Below are 20252 nucleotides of genomic sequence, written 5' to 3' on the forward strand. Positions count from 1 at the left end.
GACTCTTTGTGACCCCGTGGACTGTAGCCTGCCATTCTCTTCTGTCCATGGACTTCTCCAGACAAGAATACTAGAGTGGGTTGCTGTTCCCTTCTCCAGGGGATCTTCCTGACCCAGAGATCGAACCCGGGTCTCCTGCATTGCAGGCAGTTTCTTTACTATCTGAGCCACTAGGAAAGCCCTGTGATATGAGAGTGTTCTAATTTCTTTGCATCCTCACCAGTCCTGGCTCTTTTCCCATTTTCTTTTTTTCAACTATAGCCATCCTAGTGAATGTGCAGTTGTATCTCATGGTTTTGATTTGCATTTCAGTGGCATCCAGATGACTAACGATGTAGAGCATCTCTTCATGAGCTTGTTGGCCATTTGTATTTCTTTGGAGAAATTTCTATTTGGGACCTTTGACCATTTTAAAATTGATTTGTCTTTTTTGTTGTTGAGCTGTGAAGTTCTTTATTCATTTCAGTGATAGACCCTTATTAGGATTATGATTTCAGATATTTTCTCCCATTCTGTACAGTGAAAAGCCTTTTCACTTTCTCGATGTCCTTTAATGCAGAAAAGTTCTAAATTTTAATGATGTCCAATTTATCTCTTTTTCCTTTTGTTGCCTGTACTTTTTTCTTTTTTAACTTTTAGTTACTTTGTCTTTTATTCACAATGTTTGGGCATATTAATTTTACCTTTTTTTAAATGCTATTTTTAAAGCAACAGAGGAGGTAAGAAAATATCCTTTACTCTTAAAAATATTTTTAGCATGGTCTTCTTTAGTCACTAAGTCATATCCGATTCTTTTGTGACCCCATGGACATAGCCTGCCAGGTTTCTCTGTCCATAAGATTTCCCAGGTGAGAATCCTGGAGTGGACTGCCATTTCCTTCTCGTTGTTGCTTGTACTTTTGATGTCCTGCTGCTGCTGCTGCTGCTGCTGCTGCTGCTGCTAAGTCGCTTCAGTCGTGTCCAACTCTGTGCGATTCCATAGACGGCAGCCCAACAGGCTTCCCCATTCCTGGGATTCTCCAGGCAAGAACACTGGAGTGGGTTGCCATTTTCTTCTCCAATGCATGAAAGTGAAAAGTGAAAGGGAAGTCACTCAGTTGTGTCCGACTCTTCACGATCCCATGGACTGCAGCCTACCAGGCTCGTCCTATCCATGCCCAAATCCAAGGTCATGAAGATTCACCCCTGTGTTTTCTTCTAAGAGTGTTATAGTTTTAGCTCTCATAGTTAGATTGTTAACTCCAGTACTTTGGCCACCTCATGCAAAGAGTTAACTCATTGGAAAAGACTCTGATGCTGGGAGGGATTGGGGGCAGGAGGAAAAGGGGACGACAGAGGATGAGATGGCTGGATGGCATCACTGACTCAATGGACGTGAGTTTGAGTGAACTCCGGGAGATGGTGATGGACAGGGAGGCCTGGTGTGCTGCCATTCATGGGGTCGCAAAGAGTCGGACACGACTGAGCGACTGAACTGGGCTGAACTGAATCCATTTTCAGTTAATTTTGTGTGTGGTGTGAGGTAATTCAGTTTTGCCCTTCTGATATCTAGTTGTCCTAGCACCATGGTACAGCTCCCTGGGGAAGGTGACTTACAGCAATCCTCTTCATGGTGTCCAGAGGGGCCCTGCCCATGGCTGCAGCCTGTCTATGGTGAAATGATGGGAATGCCTGGGCTCTGAGACACCCCACCTCCCGCCTCCTGCCTCAGCCTCTCTGGACTCTGTGGTGACAGGTGGTGATGGCTCTCTTGGAGGCAAGCCTAAAGTCTGGACAGTCCCCTCTGCCTCTCCTAGTCATACATGGTGAGGCCTTCCTTGGCCCTCCCTCTCCATTTTGAGCCCCCCATCCCATCCCTGTGAGTTACTGTCGCCACACATACTCTGCCCCAACTGCCCTCATACCACCTTCCCTTTCTCCTGATGTGTTGCCGAGCTTTGCAGGGGAAGCACTTAAGGAGTTGCTGACTGCTGGTGATAATCTGTTTCTCCTCCATTTCAGCTGTGTTGGAGTAGAAGAGGAGGAGGCCCCAGACATTGACATATACCACTGCCCAAACTGTGAGAAAACCCACGGGAAGTCCACCTGTAAGTATAGCACCATGCTGCTGCCCCTTGGATCTGACTATGGGGGTGAGGTCTCTGCTTGACCTTGATCGCAACCCCAACTGGACCCTACCTTGCTGGAGTCAACTGCCCTGTGTGGTTGCAGCCAGGGGCCTCTGGTGCCTAGGCTGTCTCATTTATTGCCCCTCATAGCCTTAGTGGGCCGGCTATGGCTCCTCCTGATCATCTCCTGCCTGCAGATGCAGCTAGGGCCCCTCATGACCTTTGCAGAGAGCCCACCAGCCTCCAAAGCCAGGACAGGGGTTGCAAACTCTAGCATTCCCAGTGACCAGGCAACGTGAGATGGGGACATAGACTGGGAGATGTCCAAGGGGCCATCCATCACAACTCTGCCCAGCTCTGCCCAGCTGGCTGCTTCTTATCTATGTAGCAGTTTAGGAATGTGCATTATTGGGGACCTGTTCTCCTTCCCATCTCTAGCACTCCTTGCTTGGAATCTCAGGTGATCCCCTTTCTCTATCTTTTTTTCAGCAATGAAAAGCATTTTATTTCCTGTCAGTTCTACATTATTAACAAGTAAGAGTACAGAGAGGACAACTGATAGTTTTTTTCTTTTTTTTAATTGAAGTGTATGGCCAAGGAATTTTGTATTTTTGAAAATTCAAAAGAATTCCTATTCTCACGCTACTATTTGTGCACCATAAGGAGTTTATCACCCTCCCCTTCCATGTGGCTCTTTTGGGGGTGTGGGGCGGCCCAGGGGGTGCTCTCCAAGGCATGGGCTCATCCAGGGTGGGTCTAAAGGACCCCACATCAAGGCTGGGAGGCAAGTAAGGCCAGGTCCACATGGGAGAAGAACCATGATCTGCCGGGGCTGGAGCCCTGGAGCCCTGGTGGGGTAACCCAGTGGATCCAGTGGGCATAGAGGTGTGGAGGGAGCCCACCCCCCACCCCCAGCGGTCCTATTCCGTAGGTTGAGGCCAGCCAAGGGAGCCCAACCTAGCCCCTTGGGAAGCTGGGTGAAGAGTGGTCTTGCCTCGCCTCGACCTTTCTTGGGCCTCTCTTTTTGCCTAGCCTGTGCTCCATCATCACTGAGTGACCATAGGAGCTGTATTCGTTTTGGCTTTTGTGCCCTACTTTCCAGCACATTGTGGGCATGTGGTAAATGCATGAGAAGAAGACAAGAAGGCCTGGTGGCCGCTGAAATTCCCACGTGAAGGTTCTCAAACTCCTAACTTACCCTCACAACCCTAGAAATTGGCAGCACTGTTGCTCACCATATGTCTGCCCTAAATTACCTGATCTTCCTGGTAATAGCTCCACAGCAGACACAGGAGGATGCCTGTGGCCCCGTGGCTTAGTCTATACTTCTAATACCTCATGAGCTTCCAGGAAGCCTTGGAGGCTAGGGTAGATGAACAGGGTGTGCACCCAGGTCTGCACCTTGTGGCCCCGCAAGTGGGATGGGAGGCCGATAAGGGCTAGAGCTGGGAGACACCACCCATACAGACCTGAGTGCCAGGATAGGCACTACCCTGGGGTGTACTCAGGGAGGGTGGGGGGCCAGGATGCCTCTATAGCACTGTTCTAGATCAGCAGTGTGAGACTCCAGCCTGGGAGGACCTGACAACCCCTCCCTGAGTGTGTGTGTGCATGTGTGCATTGTGTGTGTGCATGCACATGTGCGTGCATATGTGCCTTATAAATTCTGTGAATCAGACTCCCCTGATGGGCTGTGTGTCCATCAGGGATGAAAGCACAGATTCTAGCAGCTTCCACCAGTGGGGATTCCTACATTGCCTATCACCCTTCATTTTACATGTGTGTGCCGCGACCAGAGCCTGTCTGTGACACACTGGTTGGGTTTTGCTGCATGAACTCCAGTCACACCTTCTGCAGGAAGGCCCCTCGATGACCCTGTGCCCCCTGGGAACCACCCAAGCCCACGCGCCTGCCTCCTTTCCCTGTCCTGGCCTGGGTGCAGTTTGTGGTGGGCACAGTGAGCTGAGGACAGCAGGGAGAGGGCCAGGACAGGATGGAGTCGGGGGATGGAGCACAAGAAATGGATGGAGGCAGGGCTCCCAGAGCAAGTTGGACCTGAGGCCTCATCCCTTGTGCTTTGCCTTGTCTTTACGAGGCCACAGGGTTCCCTCTCCATGCTGTTGCCATCTGTCCCTTGGACTGATTTTGGTTTGTGACTCTCAGGCCCACAGGCTCCCATGAAGGCTCATGGGAGGCAGGTGACATGGCTCTTAAAGTGATTTTGAATCCTAGTGTTTCCTCTTGTTGGCTCCATGACTGTTTAAGAGGTTTTGTTCTTGTTCAGTCGCTCATTGGAGTCCGACTCTTTGCAACCCCATAGACTGCAGCACACCAGGTTTCCCTGTCCTTCACTGTCTCCTGGAGCTTGCTCAAACTCATGTCTATCGAGTCGGTGATGCCATCCAACCATCCATCGTCTGTTGTCCTGTTTTCCTGCCTTCAATCTTTCCCAGCATCAGGCTCTTTTCTAGTGAGTTGGCTCTTTCATCAGGTAGCCAAAGTACTGAAGCTTTGGCTTCAGCATCAGTCCTCCCAGTGAATATTCAGGATTGATTTCCTTTAGAATTTAAGGAAATTTTTTAAGAGGTTACTTACTAATTTCTTACTTTCCTTCTACCTGAGGCAAGCATCGCTGTCACACCTTGGGATGGGGCAAGCCATGCTTAGGAGGGTGGGCTGGGCTGTGTTACCAAATGTCTTAGGGATACCTATTGGCCCTGTAACCCAGGGGGGTCTGCTGAGTCTCCACCAGCTTCCAGCTGTCCCCTGGGTACCTTGTCAGAGGGTGTCTTGGGCCACCCATAGGCAGGGAAGGCTCAGCTTCACAGCTCAGGAGGGTCTTAGACCCTGGGGAGGGAAGGAGCCCACCAGTCAGGGCTGCAGAGGGGTTCAAGAGTAGCCCTTTGAGCTCAGACCTGCCTCACAGCTTCATCTTTGACTGTTGTCCCAGCATACCTGCTCCAGCCACAGTATCTGGCATATTCCAGCCTCTATATGAGGTGCTTGAAGCTGCCCAGTCCTTAATAAGGGCCCGGGAAGCCCAGATGGCCCAAGACTGCCACTGGCCCCTGGTCAGCAGGGGCCCCAGGCCTGGCTCCTGGCAGGCAGAGGAGATGCTGCTTCTCTCTTCTGCTGCCCACTGCTGCCCTGCGTGTCTGCTGACTCTGGGCTGTATGCCCCCTCCAAGACTCAGTCACCCCATGTGTCTCCTGGCACAGGGCCCTCCATACTCACGAGGAGCCCAGGAAGCCAGGACCAGCATTAAAGATGAGACACAGCGACACCCAGTAACTTGCCTAGAGTCACACAGCTACAGGATAGGTGGGCAAGATAGATTTGGACTCCTCTCTGGGTCTGGTGGGGCTTCCCTTGTGACCTGGGTTTGATCCCTGGGTTGGGAAGATCCCCCGGAGAACGGAAAAGCTGCCCACTCCAGTATTCTTGCCTGGAGAATTCCATGGACTATAATCCATGGGGTTGCAAAGAGTCAGTCATGACTGAGCGACTTTCACTTTCACTGGGTCTGGTGCTGCCACCAGAAGTTCTAGCTCCAGCCCCTACTGTGTAGGACCTGGCCTGATTTCTAAAATATGCACTTGCACTTAGGTCTGGGAGACCAGGCATGATGTATATATCACCTATTTTAGGAAACACTCTCAAGGAACTATGACTTGATGAGACAGGGAAGAAGTGGCAGTTTGGAACAGAGGTCAGCTCAGTCACCCCGCACCCAGTGCCTTCCTCTTCCTGCTTTAGGCAGATCCCACCCAGGAGTAGTTGTCAGCTCCCTTCATCCCCACAACCACTGAGATGCAGGAGGACTGCAGCCCCCACCCAATCCCTGTCTGTGAAGGACAGACACTCTAAGGGCCCACCAGCTCTCCCTCACCTCCAGTCACATCTCTGCCTGAGGATCATGTTTAAAACCCTGTGAGGCAGCCCCCCAGGATGGGTCTCCATGCCTGGCCCATCTTCACTCACTGCCCTGAATGGGGCCGAAGGTATCAAGGAAACAGCTTCCTTCCCTCTGGGAGCTCGAAATCCAGTAGGAGCGAATGTTAGTGTGCGGGCACATTTGTCCTTATATCTGTGTGTGTCCTAGTGTGCACGTGCCTGTCTTGGTCCAGTAAGGGCATGTGTGCTTGCATGTGGATGTGCACATGTGTACGTGCGTGAGCGTGTGTCACAGCCCAGGAGGGACAGGTGTGCATTCTCACGTGTAAAAGTCCAAGATGCGTGTGTCCAGTGCCCTGGGAGCAGGTGTGACAATACGATACCCTGAGGATGGGCAGGCAGTGGTGGGCAGGGAGTGGGGAGGGCAGTGGGCATAGAAGATGGGGCTGGGCTGCTCTGCCTGTGAGTTGTGGGCTGTCGTGGCAGCAAAGATCCCAGTGGGGAAGGACAGTGGTCTGTGCTATTTGAGGGCAAGTCTGAGGGTAAGACAGGTGAGAGGGGTCCTGAAAAATGAGCCTGCGTGGGAGCTTCTCAGGGGGCACCTCTGAAGAGTTCTCAGTGGACGAAGTGCTGAGTGAGGTGGGGCTCTAGGAAGCCCCAGCTCTGAGTGCCATCATCTGAGCCAGCAGGTTGGGAAGTATGGGGTAGGAGGTGAGACTGGGGCTGTGACTCAGGATGTGAGAGGTGGGAGTTCCTGACCTTGTGTCAACTCGGGGGTCCTGAGAGGCTGGGGAGGCTGGGTGGGTGGGGGCCAGGGAACCCCAGCTTCTTGGCCTCTGAGAGGTCTGAGTCTTGCAGCATTCATGGTGGCTGCCCTCCTGGCTGGGTCTCTGCAGGCACGGGGAGGGGAGGGGTTGCAGGTGACGGTCTGCCTCCTGTTTCCCCACAGTGAAGAAGAAGCGAACCTGGCATAAACATGGCCCCGGGCAGACGCCGGAAGTGAAACCCGTGCAGAACGGCAGCCAGCTCTTCATCAAGGAGCTGCGGAGCCGGACCTTTCCCAGGTGAGTAGGCCTTTTCCTCTCTAGCCTGAGGTCTGGATACGCACCCTGCACTGGGGTTCCAGGGCCATGGGCTTCCCTCCAGGGGAAGCAGCACAGTCCCAGAAACTCCAGGTGCTCCCAGCAGGGGAGCTGATCTCTCCCTTCTCAGCACCTCCCTGAACAGGTGATTGTGACCCTCTTCCCAGCCCTGGAGGGAAGAGTCTTATCTCCCCGACCTGGTATGGCCCTTCCCATGGCACATTCCTGAGAGAGAGCCACTGTCCCTACTTTATGGACCAGGAGTGGGGGCTGGTATCCAGCCTGAGACCAACCTTTGGATGTGGCGGGTCCTGGTGTCATAGCCGTGGGCTTTCCTCTGTGCACATGGCCTGGTGGGGAGTCCCTGGTCCTTCTTAGAGTACTCCTCCCCCTGTACACCCTTGTCCTTGTGAGGGCAGAGGGCAAGATCAGGGTCACGGGAAATCACTCCTGGTGAGGGGGGGCACCCTGACTGTGTGGACGTGTGGTTGTACAGACAGCAGCTCTGAACCATCCTTGGCCCTTCACAGCTGGAAGACAGTTTCTGTTTGTCTGACAAAGTCTTTACTTCTTTTTTTGAAAGAAAATTTGATGGACACAGATTCCTAAGTTGGCGGGTTTTTTCTTTTAACATTTTAAATGACTCATTCCATTCTCTACTTGAGTGCATGGTTTCTGGTGAGAAATTCAGTGCAACTCCTTTCCTTGCTCCTCTGTGGATAAGGTATTTTTCCTCTCTGGCTTCTTTCTTATTTTCTTTTTTCCCATCTTTATTGAGATGTAATTCATATACCATACAATCCATCCATTTAAAGGGTACAATTCAGTGTATTCACAGCTCTGTGCACCACCACCAGTTAATTTTGCAGGGTTTCCATCACCTCAAAAATAAATTTATGATCCACATTCCTCCCAGAAGTCCTGCCACTAATCATGCTTTCTATAACTGTTCAGTTCAGTTCAGTTGCTCAGTCATGTCCGACTCTCTGCGACCCCATGAATCGCAGCACACCAGGCCTCCCTGTCCATCACCAACTCCCGGAGTTCACTCAGACTCATGTCCATCGAGTCAGTGATGCCATCCAGCCATCTCATCCTCTGTCGTCCCCTTCTCCTCCTGCCCCCAATCCCTTCCAGCATCAGAGTCTTTTCCAATGAGTCAGCTCTTCACATGAGGTGGCCAAAGTACTGGAGTTTCAGCTTTAGCATCATTCCTTCCAAAGAAATCCCAGGGCTGATCTCCTTCAGAATGGACTGGTTGGATCTCCTTACAGTCCAAGGGACTCTCAAGAGTCTTCTCAAACACCACAGTTCAAAAGCATCAATTCTTCGGCGCTCAGCTTTCTTCACAGTCCAGGTCTCACATCCATACATGACCACAGGAAAAACCATAGCCTTGACTAGACGGACCTTAGTCGGCAAAGTAATGTCTCTGCTTTTGAATATGCTATCTAGGTTGGTCATAACTTTTCTTCCAAGGAGTAAGCGTAGATTTGCCTATTATGAACATTTCATCTAAAAGAAATTATATAATATGTTGCCCTTGTGACTGGCTTATTTTACTTAGCATAATGTCCTCAAGGTTCATCCAGGGTGTAGCAAGTGTCAGTGCTTCATTGCTTTTTTATGGCTGAGTAATATTCCTTTTGGGTAGACTGCATTTTGTTTATTCATTCATCAGCTGATAGAAATTTGAGTCATTTCTGATTTTTGACTACTGTGAAGAATTCTACCATAAATGTTCTTGTAAAATACTTTGTTTGAACATATATTTTCATTTTCTTTAGGGGTAACAATATATAATTGTTTGAAGAATTGCCAGACTGTTTTCTTTTTTTTAATTAATTAATTTTTTAAATTGAAGGATAATTGTTTTTCAGAACTGTGTTGGTTCCTCCCAAACATCAACATGAATTAGCCATAGATATGCTTATGTTCCCTCCCTCTTGAACCTCCCTCCTACCTTCCTCCCTATCCCACCCCTCTAGGGGTTATAAGCCCTGGTTTGAGTTCCCTGAGCCATAAAGCAAATTCCCACACCACTTTCCATTCCCACCAGCAGTGTCTGAGGGTTTTAGTTCTCTGTGTCCTCACTAGAATTTGCTATCATCTGACTTTTTGAGTTGCTACCTTTGCGGCTCAGCTGGTAAAGAATCTGCCTGCACTGTGGGGGACCTGGGTTCAATCCCTGGGTTGGGAAGATCCCCTGGAGAAGGGAAAGGCTCCCCATTCCAGTATTCTGGCCTGGAGGATTCCATGGACTATATTGTCCATGGGGTTGCAAAGAGTTGGACACAACTGAGTGACTTTCACTTTCATGGTGATTCTATCTATCTATCCTTGCAGGTGTGAAGTGGTCTTTCACTGTGGTTTAATTTGAATTCCCCTGATGACTAGTGATATTGAGAACATGAACCTTTTCATGTTCTTGTTGGCTATTTATCATTTGCCCACTGAAAGTTGTTTTTGTCTTTTTGAGCTGTAAGAGTTCTTTGTGTATTTTAGATACAAACTCCTTATCGGATATATGATGTACAAATCCTTTCTCCAATTTTGTGGGTTGTCGTTTCACTTTTTTGGTGTCTTTTGAAGGACAGAAGTTTTAAATTTTCATTAAGTCCAAGTTATTTTTTCTGTTGCTGCTTGTGTTTTTAGACAAAAACAAAAAGAAACTATTGCCAAATTTAAGGTCATAAAGATTTATGCCTATGTTTTCTTCTAAAAGTTTTGTAGTTTTAGCTCTTATATTTCGGAATTTAATTCATTTTGAGTTAATTTTTGTATATGGTATGAGGTAAGGGTCCAACTTCATGCTTTTGCATGTGCATATCCAGTTCTCCCAGTTATTAAAATGATTATTCATTTGCCATCGAATTATCATGGCACCCTTGATGAAAAGCAGTTAACCATAGATGTTTAGGTTTTTTCTGGACACTCAATTCTGTTCCACTGATCCATATGTCTCGTATTATGCCAGTACCACAGGGTCTTGATTACTGTAGCTTTGTGATGAATCTTGAAATTGGAAAGTACCTTCCAACTTGTTCTTCATAAAAAATGTTTTGGTCATCTGTGTGCCTTGTATTTCCTTCAGTATTTCAAGTTCCTCATGTCGATTTCTGCAGAGTAGTCAGGTGGATTAAGATAGGGATTGTGTGGAATCTGGAGATCAGTTTTCCATTATTTCTTGAATCCCATTCCTTCCTTCAAGATTTGGTTTCCTCCTTGTTGAGTTATATCCTTTAGTAGTTCTTTCAAAAAAGCTCTATAAAAATATTTTCTGTATCTGCAAATATTTTTATTTCATCTTTATTTTTACACGATTCTAATTTTCTAAAATGGATCTAAAATTCTGGTTATAAGTTATTTTCCTTTAACTCTGGAGATATTATAATATTGTGTTTCTTTTGACATTTCTTGTTACTGATATCAGCCTAGTTGCTGGAGTTTTTGTTTTGTTTCATTTTCATAAAAACAGAATAATCTGTTTTTCTGTCTGGAAACTTTTGAGATTTTTTTTTCCAATATATCATAAGTATACTGTGATGCTTCTAATGTGCATTTGCTTTTATTTATCCTTCTCAGGACTCAGTAAGCACTTTTAATTAGAGGTGTCGTATTTTATCTAAGTTCTGAAACATGTTCTGTTTTCTGTTTATTAAATTTTACATTATTACTTTTTGAAATCTTTTTTTAAATCAAATTCAGTGTTGTTTAGCCAGATACCATTTAATGTATCTGCTGAGTTGTAAAAATTTCAATCATCATATTTTTCTTTTCTATAATTCCTATTCCTTTTCATTGTTGCCTGTTCTTTCCCCTCCTTCTCTGTTCTTTGCTTTATCTTCTCTTTATCCCTTTGAATGGGTTTAATGTATTTGTCTTGAAATCCCCTTTATGATTATCCTGTTATCCTCAGTTCTTGGGCTGTACTTCTCTGGGCAGATGAGGCTGCTGGCCCTTCCTCCTGGGGGTTTACCTCCTTGTGTGATGCACGATCTTCAGAGGGCAAGATTCCCATGCCAGCCAGTCTGCGGGGCTCTGAGGTGTCCCCACACGATGGTCTCATATTTGCCTCTTGCTGGGCCCTCATGGGTTTGTAATTCCAGACCCAATCCTTTGGGTATTGTGTGAGTCCAGAACTCTCACTAGTGACTAGAAAAGAGCCTGGGATTCCAGCTTGTCAAGGGCAGCCTTCTACCTCCCGCTGCCTTGTGGCCTCCACGGCTGACTCTGCTGTCCCAGTGCTCCCAGAGCTTCTCACAGCAGTTGCCCAGCACACTCCTCCTTCTTCCTCACCCTCCGCTCACTCCTTCTGGTTTATCCCTAACACTCTGCCCAAACCCCAGAATCACTCTTCAGTCCTCACTTAACTGGCCCTTGTTAACACATGGCAGTGGTGCGGGCCCCCCTCCTGGAGTCGTGTCCTCCGTGGAGGCTGTGACACCGTGCTGTGCTGCCTGTCCTTCGTGCCTGGTCTCCCCTGCTCACGGCTCTTCCTGAGGGCTTCTGGGAACTCCGCTCGCTCCCCACTGTCTGTTTCTCTGGCCTCATAGATTGTCCCTTGGCCAGCGGTTCCTCAGCTTCTTTCTTCAGCCACTAGTGCTTCTGAGCTCCTGACCTGTCTGGATGTGCACCTGCATCCACTGGCCAGTCCCAACAAGTGTGTTCCTCCTCAGTTCTAGGTCTGCTCCAACCCCACTCCTGCCCCGGTCCCTCGATCACAGTGACCAGTCCCTCGGCTGCTCACCTTTGCCCGAACATCATCTGATTCTTGAGTCCGCCACCTCCCGTTCACTGTCACCTTCTGGTCCAGGCACGGCATGCTGAGCCTCCTCCTCCGTGGTCACCTGCCCCACCCTGGTCCTGCTGCTGCCACTGTATGTCTGCAGAGCAGCCAGATGAACCTCTGACTGTCACTGCCCTGCTCAAGCTGTCCAGTTGCTCCCTGGTGCTCTTGGCATGAGGTGGCCTGGCCCACCACTGACTTGGGTGCTTCCCTCTGCCCCCCTGCCCCAGCCACCCAGGTTCTCATTCCGCACACTTGTCGCATTTTCCTCTCCCCAAGGCCTTTGCTAATACATACTTTCTACTCGGAGCCCTGCGCCTCTCACTCCCATTCCCGCAGGCTTTAGCAGACCCAGTCTGATCCTGCTTCCTGCTCTCTCCTCTATAGCACTGCTCTCAGCTGTGGGTTAATGGCATTGCATGCTCATCTGATGAAAACCCCTCTCCAGCATCAGCACACAGGGGTCTTTGCAGCTGGGCAGGTCCCTGGCGCCCAGGGTGGCATCCAGCACACAGGAGACAGGAAAGCTGCTGACCACAGCAACCCAGCCAGCCCTGGGTCCTGTGCTTAGCTTTTCCAAGGGATAGGTTCTCTGTGAAAACAAGTTTATCTCCATTAGCTGTGCCCTTAGGATCTAACCCCTGTGCAGCAGTCTGACCTCTGAGCACTCAAGAAGAGTACTATTGAATGAGGGGTGAGTGGAGAGCAGGGAGGTCGAGGAGGGATCTTGCTCACACCTCTTGAGCCTCACTCTGTCATAGTAAGAAGGACAGGTGTGCTGTCCCCGTTCTCCACTTGCCACGGCCCTGGACTCCTGGACCTCGAGGGTCTTGTGATGAGTGTGTGTGTGGGACTCTGCCATGTCTACGCTGTAGCTGCCCTGTGACCACTGAGTGAGGCGCTGCAGCAGGTCCTCCTTCTGGGGCATGGGGGCGGGGGTGGTATGGCTAGAGCTCAGGCTCCATGTCTCCAGGCCTGTCATGGAGGCTGGGATCTGGGCTTGACGTGACCTCCAACTTATACTTCCCTGCAGTGCAGAAGATGTGGTAGCCCGCGTGTCGGGCAGCCAGCTCACGCTGGGCTACATGGAAGAGCATGGCTTCACCGAGCCCATCCTTGTCCCCAAGAAAGATGGGCTGGGCCTGGCAGTCCCAGCCCCCACCTTCTACGTCAGTGACGTCGAGAACTATGTGGGTAAGTGTCCTCTCCTGCAAATGAGTTACGGGTTCCCTGAGCCAGGAGTCCCTGTATACACTGTGAGCTGGTATGACTCTGGGCCCCTTCCCATGCTCATTACGGGTGCTCTTCTTAGAATGAGGCCCCATGCCTCAGCAAATGATGTGTGACCCAGGCCTCCTCCCTTCTCAGTTACTGTGCCCAGAATGGAGTCTGCATGGCGTCCCCTGGCTTCTGCCAGCTACAGGTTTTGTTATTGTTGGGCGCTAATGATAGGCGTGCCTGGGAGGGCCTCTGTGGACTGTGTGGTCCTCTGCCCCTGAGCATTGTGCCATGTCCTCCCCAGCTGACCTCCCTTGTTTGCCCCAGACATGCCTTCCCATGGCCCAGGGCTTCCTGTCCTTCTGGACCCCTTTGGGTTCTTGCTGGTACTTTCGGTGCCCTGTCCTGTGTTCCCCACAGCTTTCAGTGCTGTGGACACACTTGATCAGGATACCTCTGGGTGGAGCAGGTGCTTGTACATGCTGGCATCATCTGGCACAGAGAGGCCAGATGTAGCCCCTCTCCACGTAGCCCAACATCATCTGGCACAGAGAGGCCAGCACGTGCTTGCAGTGACCTTGCTGGTGGCCACACTGTCCTGGCTCTGAGGCTCTCATGGTTGCCAGGGCTTGGGGTGGTCACAGGGATGCCTGGGTGACCAGTGCGGAAAGGGGAGAGGAAAGACCCTGAAAAGGCAAATGCCCTGGCCTGCTCTGGCCACATACCAGACGGGAAGGTACAGGTACTTGAGGCCCTCAGACAAGTGGTTCAGTCTATGAGCTCTTGACCCTCTGCATCCCTAATGCTGTGAGTTGGGGGTCGGGGGCAGATGGGTATGAGAATTCAGGGAGAGCATCTGTACAAGCCACTCAGGAAGTCAGTGGCATTCTGGAGAATGGGGCTGGGATGGGGAACACCCCTTCTCTGGAGCCCACCAGGGGCGGGCCCAAGGATGACCAGCTTGTGGAGGAGAGGAAGAAAGGACTCACGTTTTCATTCTGGCAGGGACCGCCATCCAGGGCAGTTTCTGCCATGTCGAAGCTCCTATAATTACAGGTAATATTTAGTGAGTGCCTACCAGATGTCAGGCATTTTTGTAAGCTATTTTTACATAGGAGCTAGTGTTGTCCTGCTCACAACTCTATCCCCAGGCCCCAGGCTCAGCCAGCTGCAAAGGGCAGGGCCAGCCCTGCCTCGGATGCTGCCTCCCCTGCTGCCCAATCCGCTGTGCCTGCAGGAGTGGGAAGAGGCTTACTGAATAAGGGAGGAGATGGTCCAGAGGTCTAAAGGTCTTTCTTTCACTTCTTGGGTTTTGTTTTTTAATGCAACTTTTCATACACACACAGAATAAGAGCAGTAAGCAGTAAACCCCTATGTATCCACTTCTGGTCAGAGAACCCACCAGCTTTGAGGTGTTTATTCATCTCCCCAACTCTGTCCTCCCCCAATTATTTGAAAGCAAATTTCTGATACATAACATCATTTCACCCATGAAGATTCCAGTACACAGCACTAATAGTTTTCAAACATATCTAATCACAGTTCCATCATTTCCCTTTATTACACTAATAATAATTCCCCAAAATCACCTAAGGCTCACCTACATTCTCCCCAAATGCCTCAAAAACACCTTTTTTTTTTTTTAATATTTGGATGCTTGAATCTGAATCCACACAAGACCCTCATACTGCATTTTGGGTCTTGTACCCCTTTAGTCTCTTCTGTATCAGCCCCCATCCTTTCCCCATTCCCTTGGTTTGTTGGAGAAGTGAGGTTGTTACTCCTGGAGAGTCTTTCATATTTGTGACTTGGGAAAACCTTATGTTGGGGATTTGGTTAACAGCATCCCTGTGGTGTCATTTAACGTGTTCTTCTGTCCCAAGTAGCTCCTGTAACAGGTGGTTAGAGGTTGCTTAGATTTGAGATCATGTTGTCAGCAGGACTCCTTAGGGTAGGGGTGCTGCCACCCACTTCTTTTCAGTGGTCAAGGCAGTGCAGCCTCAACTGTCCACAGAAAGCTCCATCAGCCTTTCAGCTCATTGTCTGAGCAGTGGTGAGGACTGTTGCAAAGGAGGAGTTGCCTACTTCTGTCCTTTTCTGTTCTTCTCTTGTGAGTCTTCTGTAAATAACTTTTCCTCATTACTTGGTTATCCAGAATGCTATGTCTGTCATTAAAAAATTTTTACCTTGAACTTTCCCCATCAGCTATAGAAAATGTAGGATAAATGTTTTTCTTTTTATTTGTCAACCTTCAGAATGTGGAGTTGGTGTCCTAGAAATGCAATTTTTTTGATTAAAAAAAATTTTAAGTGTAAATATGTCCCATGCATTATTCTGGACATATCTACACTAAAAACACCTCCATTGTCTAGCTGAAGTTCAAGTTCATGTGGTGTCCTGTATTTTTATTTGCTTATCTGGCCACCTTAGCTGAGGCTCCTGATTGTGCCACCCCACTGCACCAGGGGATCTTCATGGTCACCCAAGGGAAGGAGTGGGCAGGGCAGGTGGGAGGAGGGTCAGATCTTAGAGCTTAGAGCCTCAGCTTTCCACCCTTCCCTCAGTTGTCTTCAAAGGGTGAATGACCATTCTCTCTGCACATCCTGGCCCCCGACCTCATGGGAGGCCACGTCACCATCCTGGGTGCACTCACCCTCCCCTGCTGCCTCCCCAGGCCCAGAGCGAAGTGTGGATGTGACAGACGTCACCAAGCAGAAGGACTGCAAGATGAAGCTGAAGGAGTTTGTGGACTATTACTACAGCACCAACCGCAAGCGGGTCCTTAACCTCACCAACCTTGAGTTCTCTGACACCAGGTGAGTGGGGCCAGGGCAGAGGGATAGAAACACTGGTTTGGAACATGCTGAAGATTTAAAGAGGAGGGCCTATGACTGAGGCTCTTGAGGTCAGAGTGGCCTAGTTTATGATTTGTGACTGTCTTGTCTGAGCAGGCATGACCCTGAAGGCAGAGATGTGCCCAAGGCAGCAGGAACACTGAAGCCCTGTTCTCGGCTTGGCTGAAGTGTCACTGCACAGGTGCTGCTGAGCTGGACGTTTTCGATGCAGTATTGTGCGTTCTGTCCACGATAGTGACATTTACTAGAATCACAGGCTGTCTTTGCCTTTTCTCATCTTCCCTGGAGATGAGTTATCCGGTCTGACATGGCCCAGCATGGCGAGAAGTTGCTGCACCCTGTTGTCTGTTCCGGAGAGCAGTGGCTTTTCCTTTGCCTGGGCTGTTCATGAGCAATGACTTTCATTCTCAAGGCCCCATTGTGCCCAGTGACGCTATCTTGAGCCCACCTGAAAAGTCTCTTTCCAGTTCTCCAAGAAGGAAGTTGTTTCTGGGGTAGCTAGTTCTCGGGCCTTCTCTTCGGGTGGAGAGCCCAGTGTTAGAAGCCTGCTGTAGCTACACCTAGCAGCTGGGCTCCTTCTGCCCACTCCGTGAACCTCGGTTTGCTACCCGGTAGAATGGGAGCAATGCCATGTAGCCTGAGGTGGAGAAATAGGTGTGGGACTCCTATCGCAGAGCACCTTGCCCTCCCTCCCCAGGGTGTGTAACACATGTGCTGACGGTTCCTGTCACTGTTGACCGCCCTTCTTGTCCCTGACCCCAGAATGTCCAGCTTCGTGGAGCCTCCTGACATTGTGAAGAAATTGTCCTGGGTAGAAAACTACTGGCCCGACGACGCCCTGCTGGCCAAGCCCAAGGTGGCCAAGTACTGCCTGATCTGTGTGAAGGACAGCTACACCGACTTTCACATTGACTCCGGGGGTGCCTCTGCCTGGTACCATGTGCTCAAGGTGAGCGCGGGCCTCTGTTCCCCACGGGGCCCTGTCTGAGCTTGAGGGCAAGACCTGCTCTTGACCAGAGTGGGCAGGACCGTCTGTAGTCCCCACAGGCCCTAAGAGTGGTCAGCATCAGTTGGGAGGAGGGACAATATGTTTCTTCACAGGAAGGACACAGATGTTGGGCCCTTGGGGAGCAACTCAGGACCAGAGCAGCACACGTGTGGTGCTTTTTCTAAAGATTGAGGCTCATGAAGCAATCGGAGGAGGCCCACCGTAGTGGTGACCAAGTGCTTGTGTCTGGGGAAGGGAGAACAGTGCTGGGGAGCCTTCCTGAAAGAGGGAGTATCCCCCGCTTGGAGAATGAGGGGTTGGCCGGGGGCCAGGGAGCAAGGCTGCGGTGGCGTCTGAGCAGCAGAGAGAGCTAGGGGACTTCTGGCTGGGAATAGATAGGGAAGCTAGTGGAAAAGGGAGGTGTGAAAACACACACAAAAGGAGACCCTAAGCACGGGGCTCACCACTCCGACCAGGGTCTCCCAGACCTGCTGGAGCCTGGGCTAGGATAGGCGGCTCAGCTCCTGGTCCCAGCCCTTTGAGGGCCTGAGCAAGTCCTGCCACCCACTCCTGCCACCCTTTGTGCATCTCCTGCCCTCAGCCTGTCTGCCCCAGGAGTGAGGACCTGTCTGTCTCCCTAGACCAAGCGTAGAGCTGGGCTGTAGCTGGCAGGGGGTACCATCCTTTCATCTCCAGTGGGACCCAGGCTCCTCTCAAGAGAAGAGCTTTCTTATAACTCATCAGACTGCAGGTCACAACTTTGTTCCCCTTGGCACGTACAGCATCCATAGTGCTGCAAAGATAGGGAGTGTGGAGTGGCAGGGGTTGCCCTGAACATGCTGGAGGCACCTATGCCCAGGATCTTCCTGACATGCACACTTCTGGATTGCAACGCACACGTGGCCCCAGTGTTTCAGGGGAGGAATGGTGGGCCTGGGAGGATGGTGCTGAAGCTGGGACCCATCCAGGGACATGGTGGGCATTACCCATCCCCAGCATCCCAGCATATGACAGTTTCTGCCAATGGCCTTTTGTTGGCAGGGGGAGAAGATCTTCTATCTCATCAAGCCAGCTTCAGCCAACATCTCCCTGTATGAGCGCTGGCAGTCAGCCTCAAACCACAGCGAGATGTTTTTTGCCGATCAGGTGGACAAATGCTACAAGTGCACCCTCAAACAGGGCCAGACCCTCTTCATTCCCTCGGGTGAGTGCCCTGCCCGTGTTGTGTGCCCCTCTGGCTGTGCGCTGCCTTGCCCTGGGGTCAGTCCTGCTCTGTGGTCACTTCTGGGGCCACATCGGGGCCATGAGGCCCTGCAGCCTCCAGCCTGGCTCTGCTCCTGGGGGCCAGGCCTGTGGGATTGCGTGGGGCCCTGAGAGCCCAGCCCAGAGATCCCAGTCACACTGTCAGAGGTGGTGTTTGCTGATCTGGACATTTCAAACAAAGGGGAAAGCAGGATATGAGCAGATAATGCCCTTTACAGATGTCGCTTTGCTTCACTGTAAATACTTCACCTTTTAAGGTGAAGGTATCTATAAGGTTTCTTTTTAAAAATAACATAATTACGATACTATCATCACACTTTAAAAATGAACAGTTAACCATGCCAGTATGATCCAACAGCCAATCAGCGTTCAGAGTTTCTAGTTGTCATATATGGAGGGCCTCACATTTCCACTGACTTAGGTGCCTCCAAGTCCTTCCTGATCTAGCCCCTACTCCCGTTTCCTACAACCACAGCTATTTCCCAGAGTCTGGGGGGACAAACCCAGCTCTCCTGGGAGTTGTGGCAGCTCTGCCTGTCCGTCCGTCCTTCATGTGGAGATCAGGAATGCCAGGCAGCCCACCCCTGGGTTGGGTCTGAGAGTCTCCTGGGCTGCTGGGCCTGAGTTTCCCTGTCTATACCGCACAGGACTGGATAGAACAGACTGGGCCAGGTCGAGTACAGGCCGTCCTTCTGGGAGGGTGCACCCACTCATTATGTAGAAGCCAGGGCCGGAGCACCTTCCGGGGCCCCGGATGGATGGGGGCACAGAGGAAGGGCTGGCAGGAGCCTGAGCCCGTGTTGGCTGGAGTCAGGCCAGGTGTGCCGAGAGCCTGGCGTGAGCGCATTGGGAAGAGGTGGCCTCACCCCTGTCCCCGCAGGCTGGATCTACGCCACTCTGACGCCCGTGGACTGCCTGGCCTTCGCGGGACACTTCCTCCACAGTCTGAGTGTGGAGGTGCAGATGAGGTAGGGCCACCCCTGACTCCCAGGCGCTGCCGCAGTGTGATGATGCCCCCCTGAGTCCTGGCCGGGCCCAGCCCGTGGGTGACCCTCGGCACGGCTGTTTGCCTAGCCAAGCGTCCGCGTGGTGGGGAGGAAGGAGGAGATGAGCTGTGGTCCTACCAAGGCCCCTGAGTTGCCTGGTTGCTGGACAGCCTCAGGCCTGTCATAGACTTGGGGGGAACTTAAAGGCTGAGCCGCCTTCTCCTTGAGCACTGACCCAGAGCTCTAGAAGCCATGGCCCATGGGGCTCACCTTCGTGCCCAGTGGTCATCCTGAGGTGGTCCCCTGGGCCACCTTGCTGTTAGGCCCAGCAGGGAGGCCTGAGTGGGCGTGGCCGCAGGGTGGCCTCTAGCTATGGTGTGGGTTCACCTTCCCTTAGCTTTACCTGCTCAGGGCTTCACACGCTGAATAGTTCTTTGCTGTGGCTTCCAGAGCATACGAAGTGGAAAGAAGGTTGAAACTGGGCAGCCTGACTCAGTTTCCCAACTTCGAAACTGCCTGCTGGTACATGGGGAAGCACCTGCTGGAGGCGTTCAAAAGTACGTTATCTCCTGGTCAGCGTCTTTGCCTGTGGCTGTGGACAGTTAGTTTGCAGGCGGAGCTTAGGGATGCCGGGGAGTGGTCACAGTTCTGCCATCGTGCAGCGGGGCAGCTGGGCCCTGGGGCACAGGCCGAGCGCTGCCCTCGTGGGGCCTGAGCAGAAAGTCCCCTCAGCTCCCAGGCCTTGCTTCCCCTGTCTGTGTGCAATGGGGCTGGAGTGGGCTCCTGCCTGTAGGGTCAGCTGGTGTTGCAGAAGGAGCTCTGACCACATGTTTCCAGACCTGGTGTGTGTTCTGCTTGGTCCCCGTGGCCCTGTGTGGTTATTGACAGGGCTCAGCTGGGACATCAAGAGGCCTGGAGTCTGCCTAGCTGGCTGCCAGCCAAGGGACCCCAGTAGCATCCCTGCTGTACCTGGGGGAGTGTGGGTGCCAGAGTCCCCTGGGGAAGGCCGTGGGGAGGATGGGCTTTGCTGGGTCCCTGCCCTCCATGAACATGGCCCTCCATCCTACGT

The 20252-nt window shown here is 51.2% G+C and overlaps 1 protein-coding gene across 1 annotated transcript in view; it reads left to right on the top strand.

Moving 5' to 3' along the window:
• Window positions 1–20252, top strand: part of PHF2 (PHD finger protein 2) — an 87876-nt gene that overhangs the window by 48262 nt on the left and 19362 nt on the right. Inside the window, exons 2-9 of the mRNA XM_068973737.1 lie at window positions 2002–2087; window positions 6952–7066; window positions 12907–13067; window positions 15766–15907; window positions 16709–16895; window positions 17976–18138; window positions 19078–19165; window positions 19634–19740. Of these exons, the coding sequence (XP_068829838.1) occupies window positions 2002–2087; window positions 6952–7066; window positions 12907–13067; window positions 15766–15907; window positions 16709–16895; window positions 17976–18138; window positions 19078–19165; window positions 19634–19740 (1049 nt within the window). The remainder of the gene's footprint in view (window positions 1–2001; window positions 2088–6951; window positions 7067–12906; window positions 13068–15765; window positions 15908–16708; window positions 16896–17975; window positions 18139–19077; window positions 19166–19633; window positions 19741–20252) is intronic.

This window comes from Capricornis sumatraensis, chromosome 6 (assembly GCF_032405125.1).
Source record: "Capricornis sumatraensis isolate serow.1 chromosome 6, serow.2, whole genome shotgun sequence".
Taxonomy (NCBI): domain Eukaryota; kingdom Metazoa; phylum Chordata; class Mammalia; order Artiodactyla; family Bovidae; genus Capricornis; species Capricornis sumatraensis.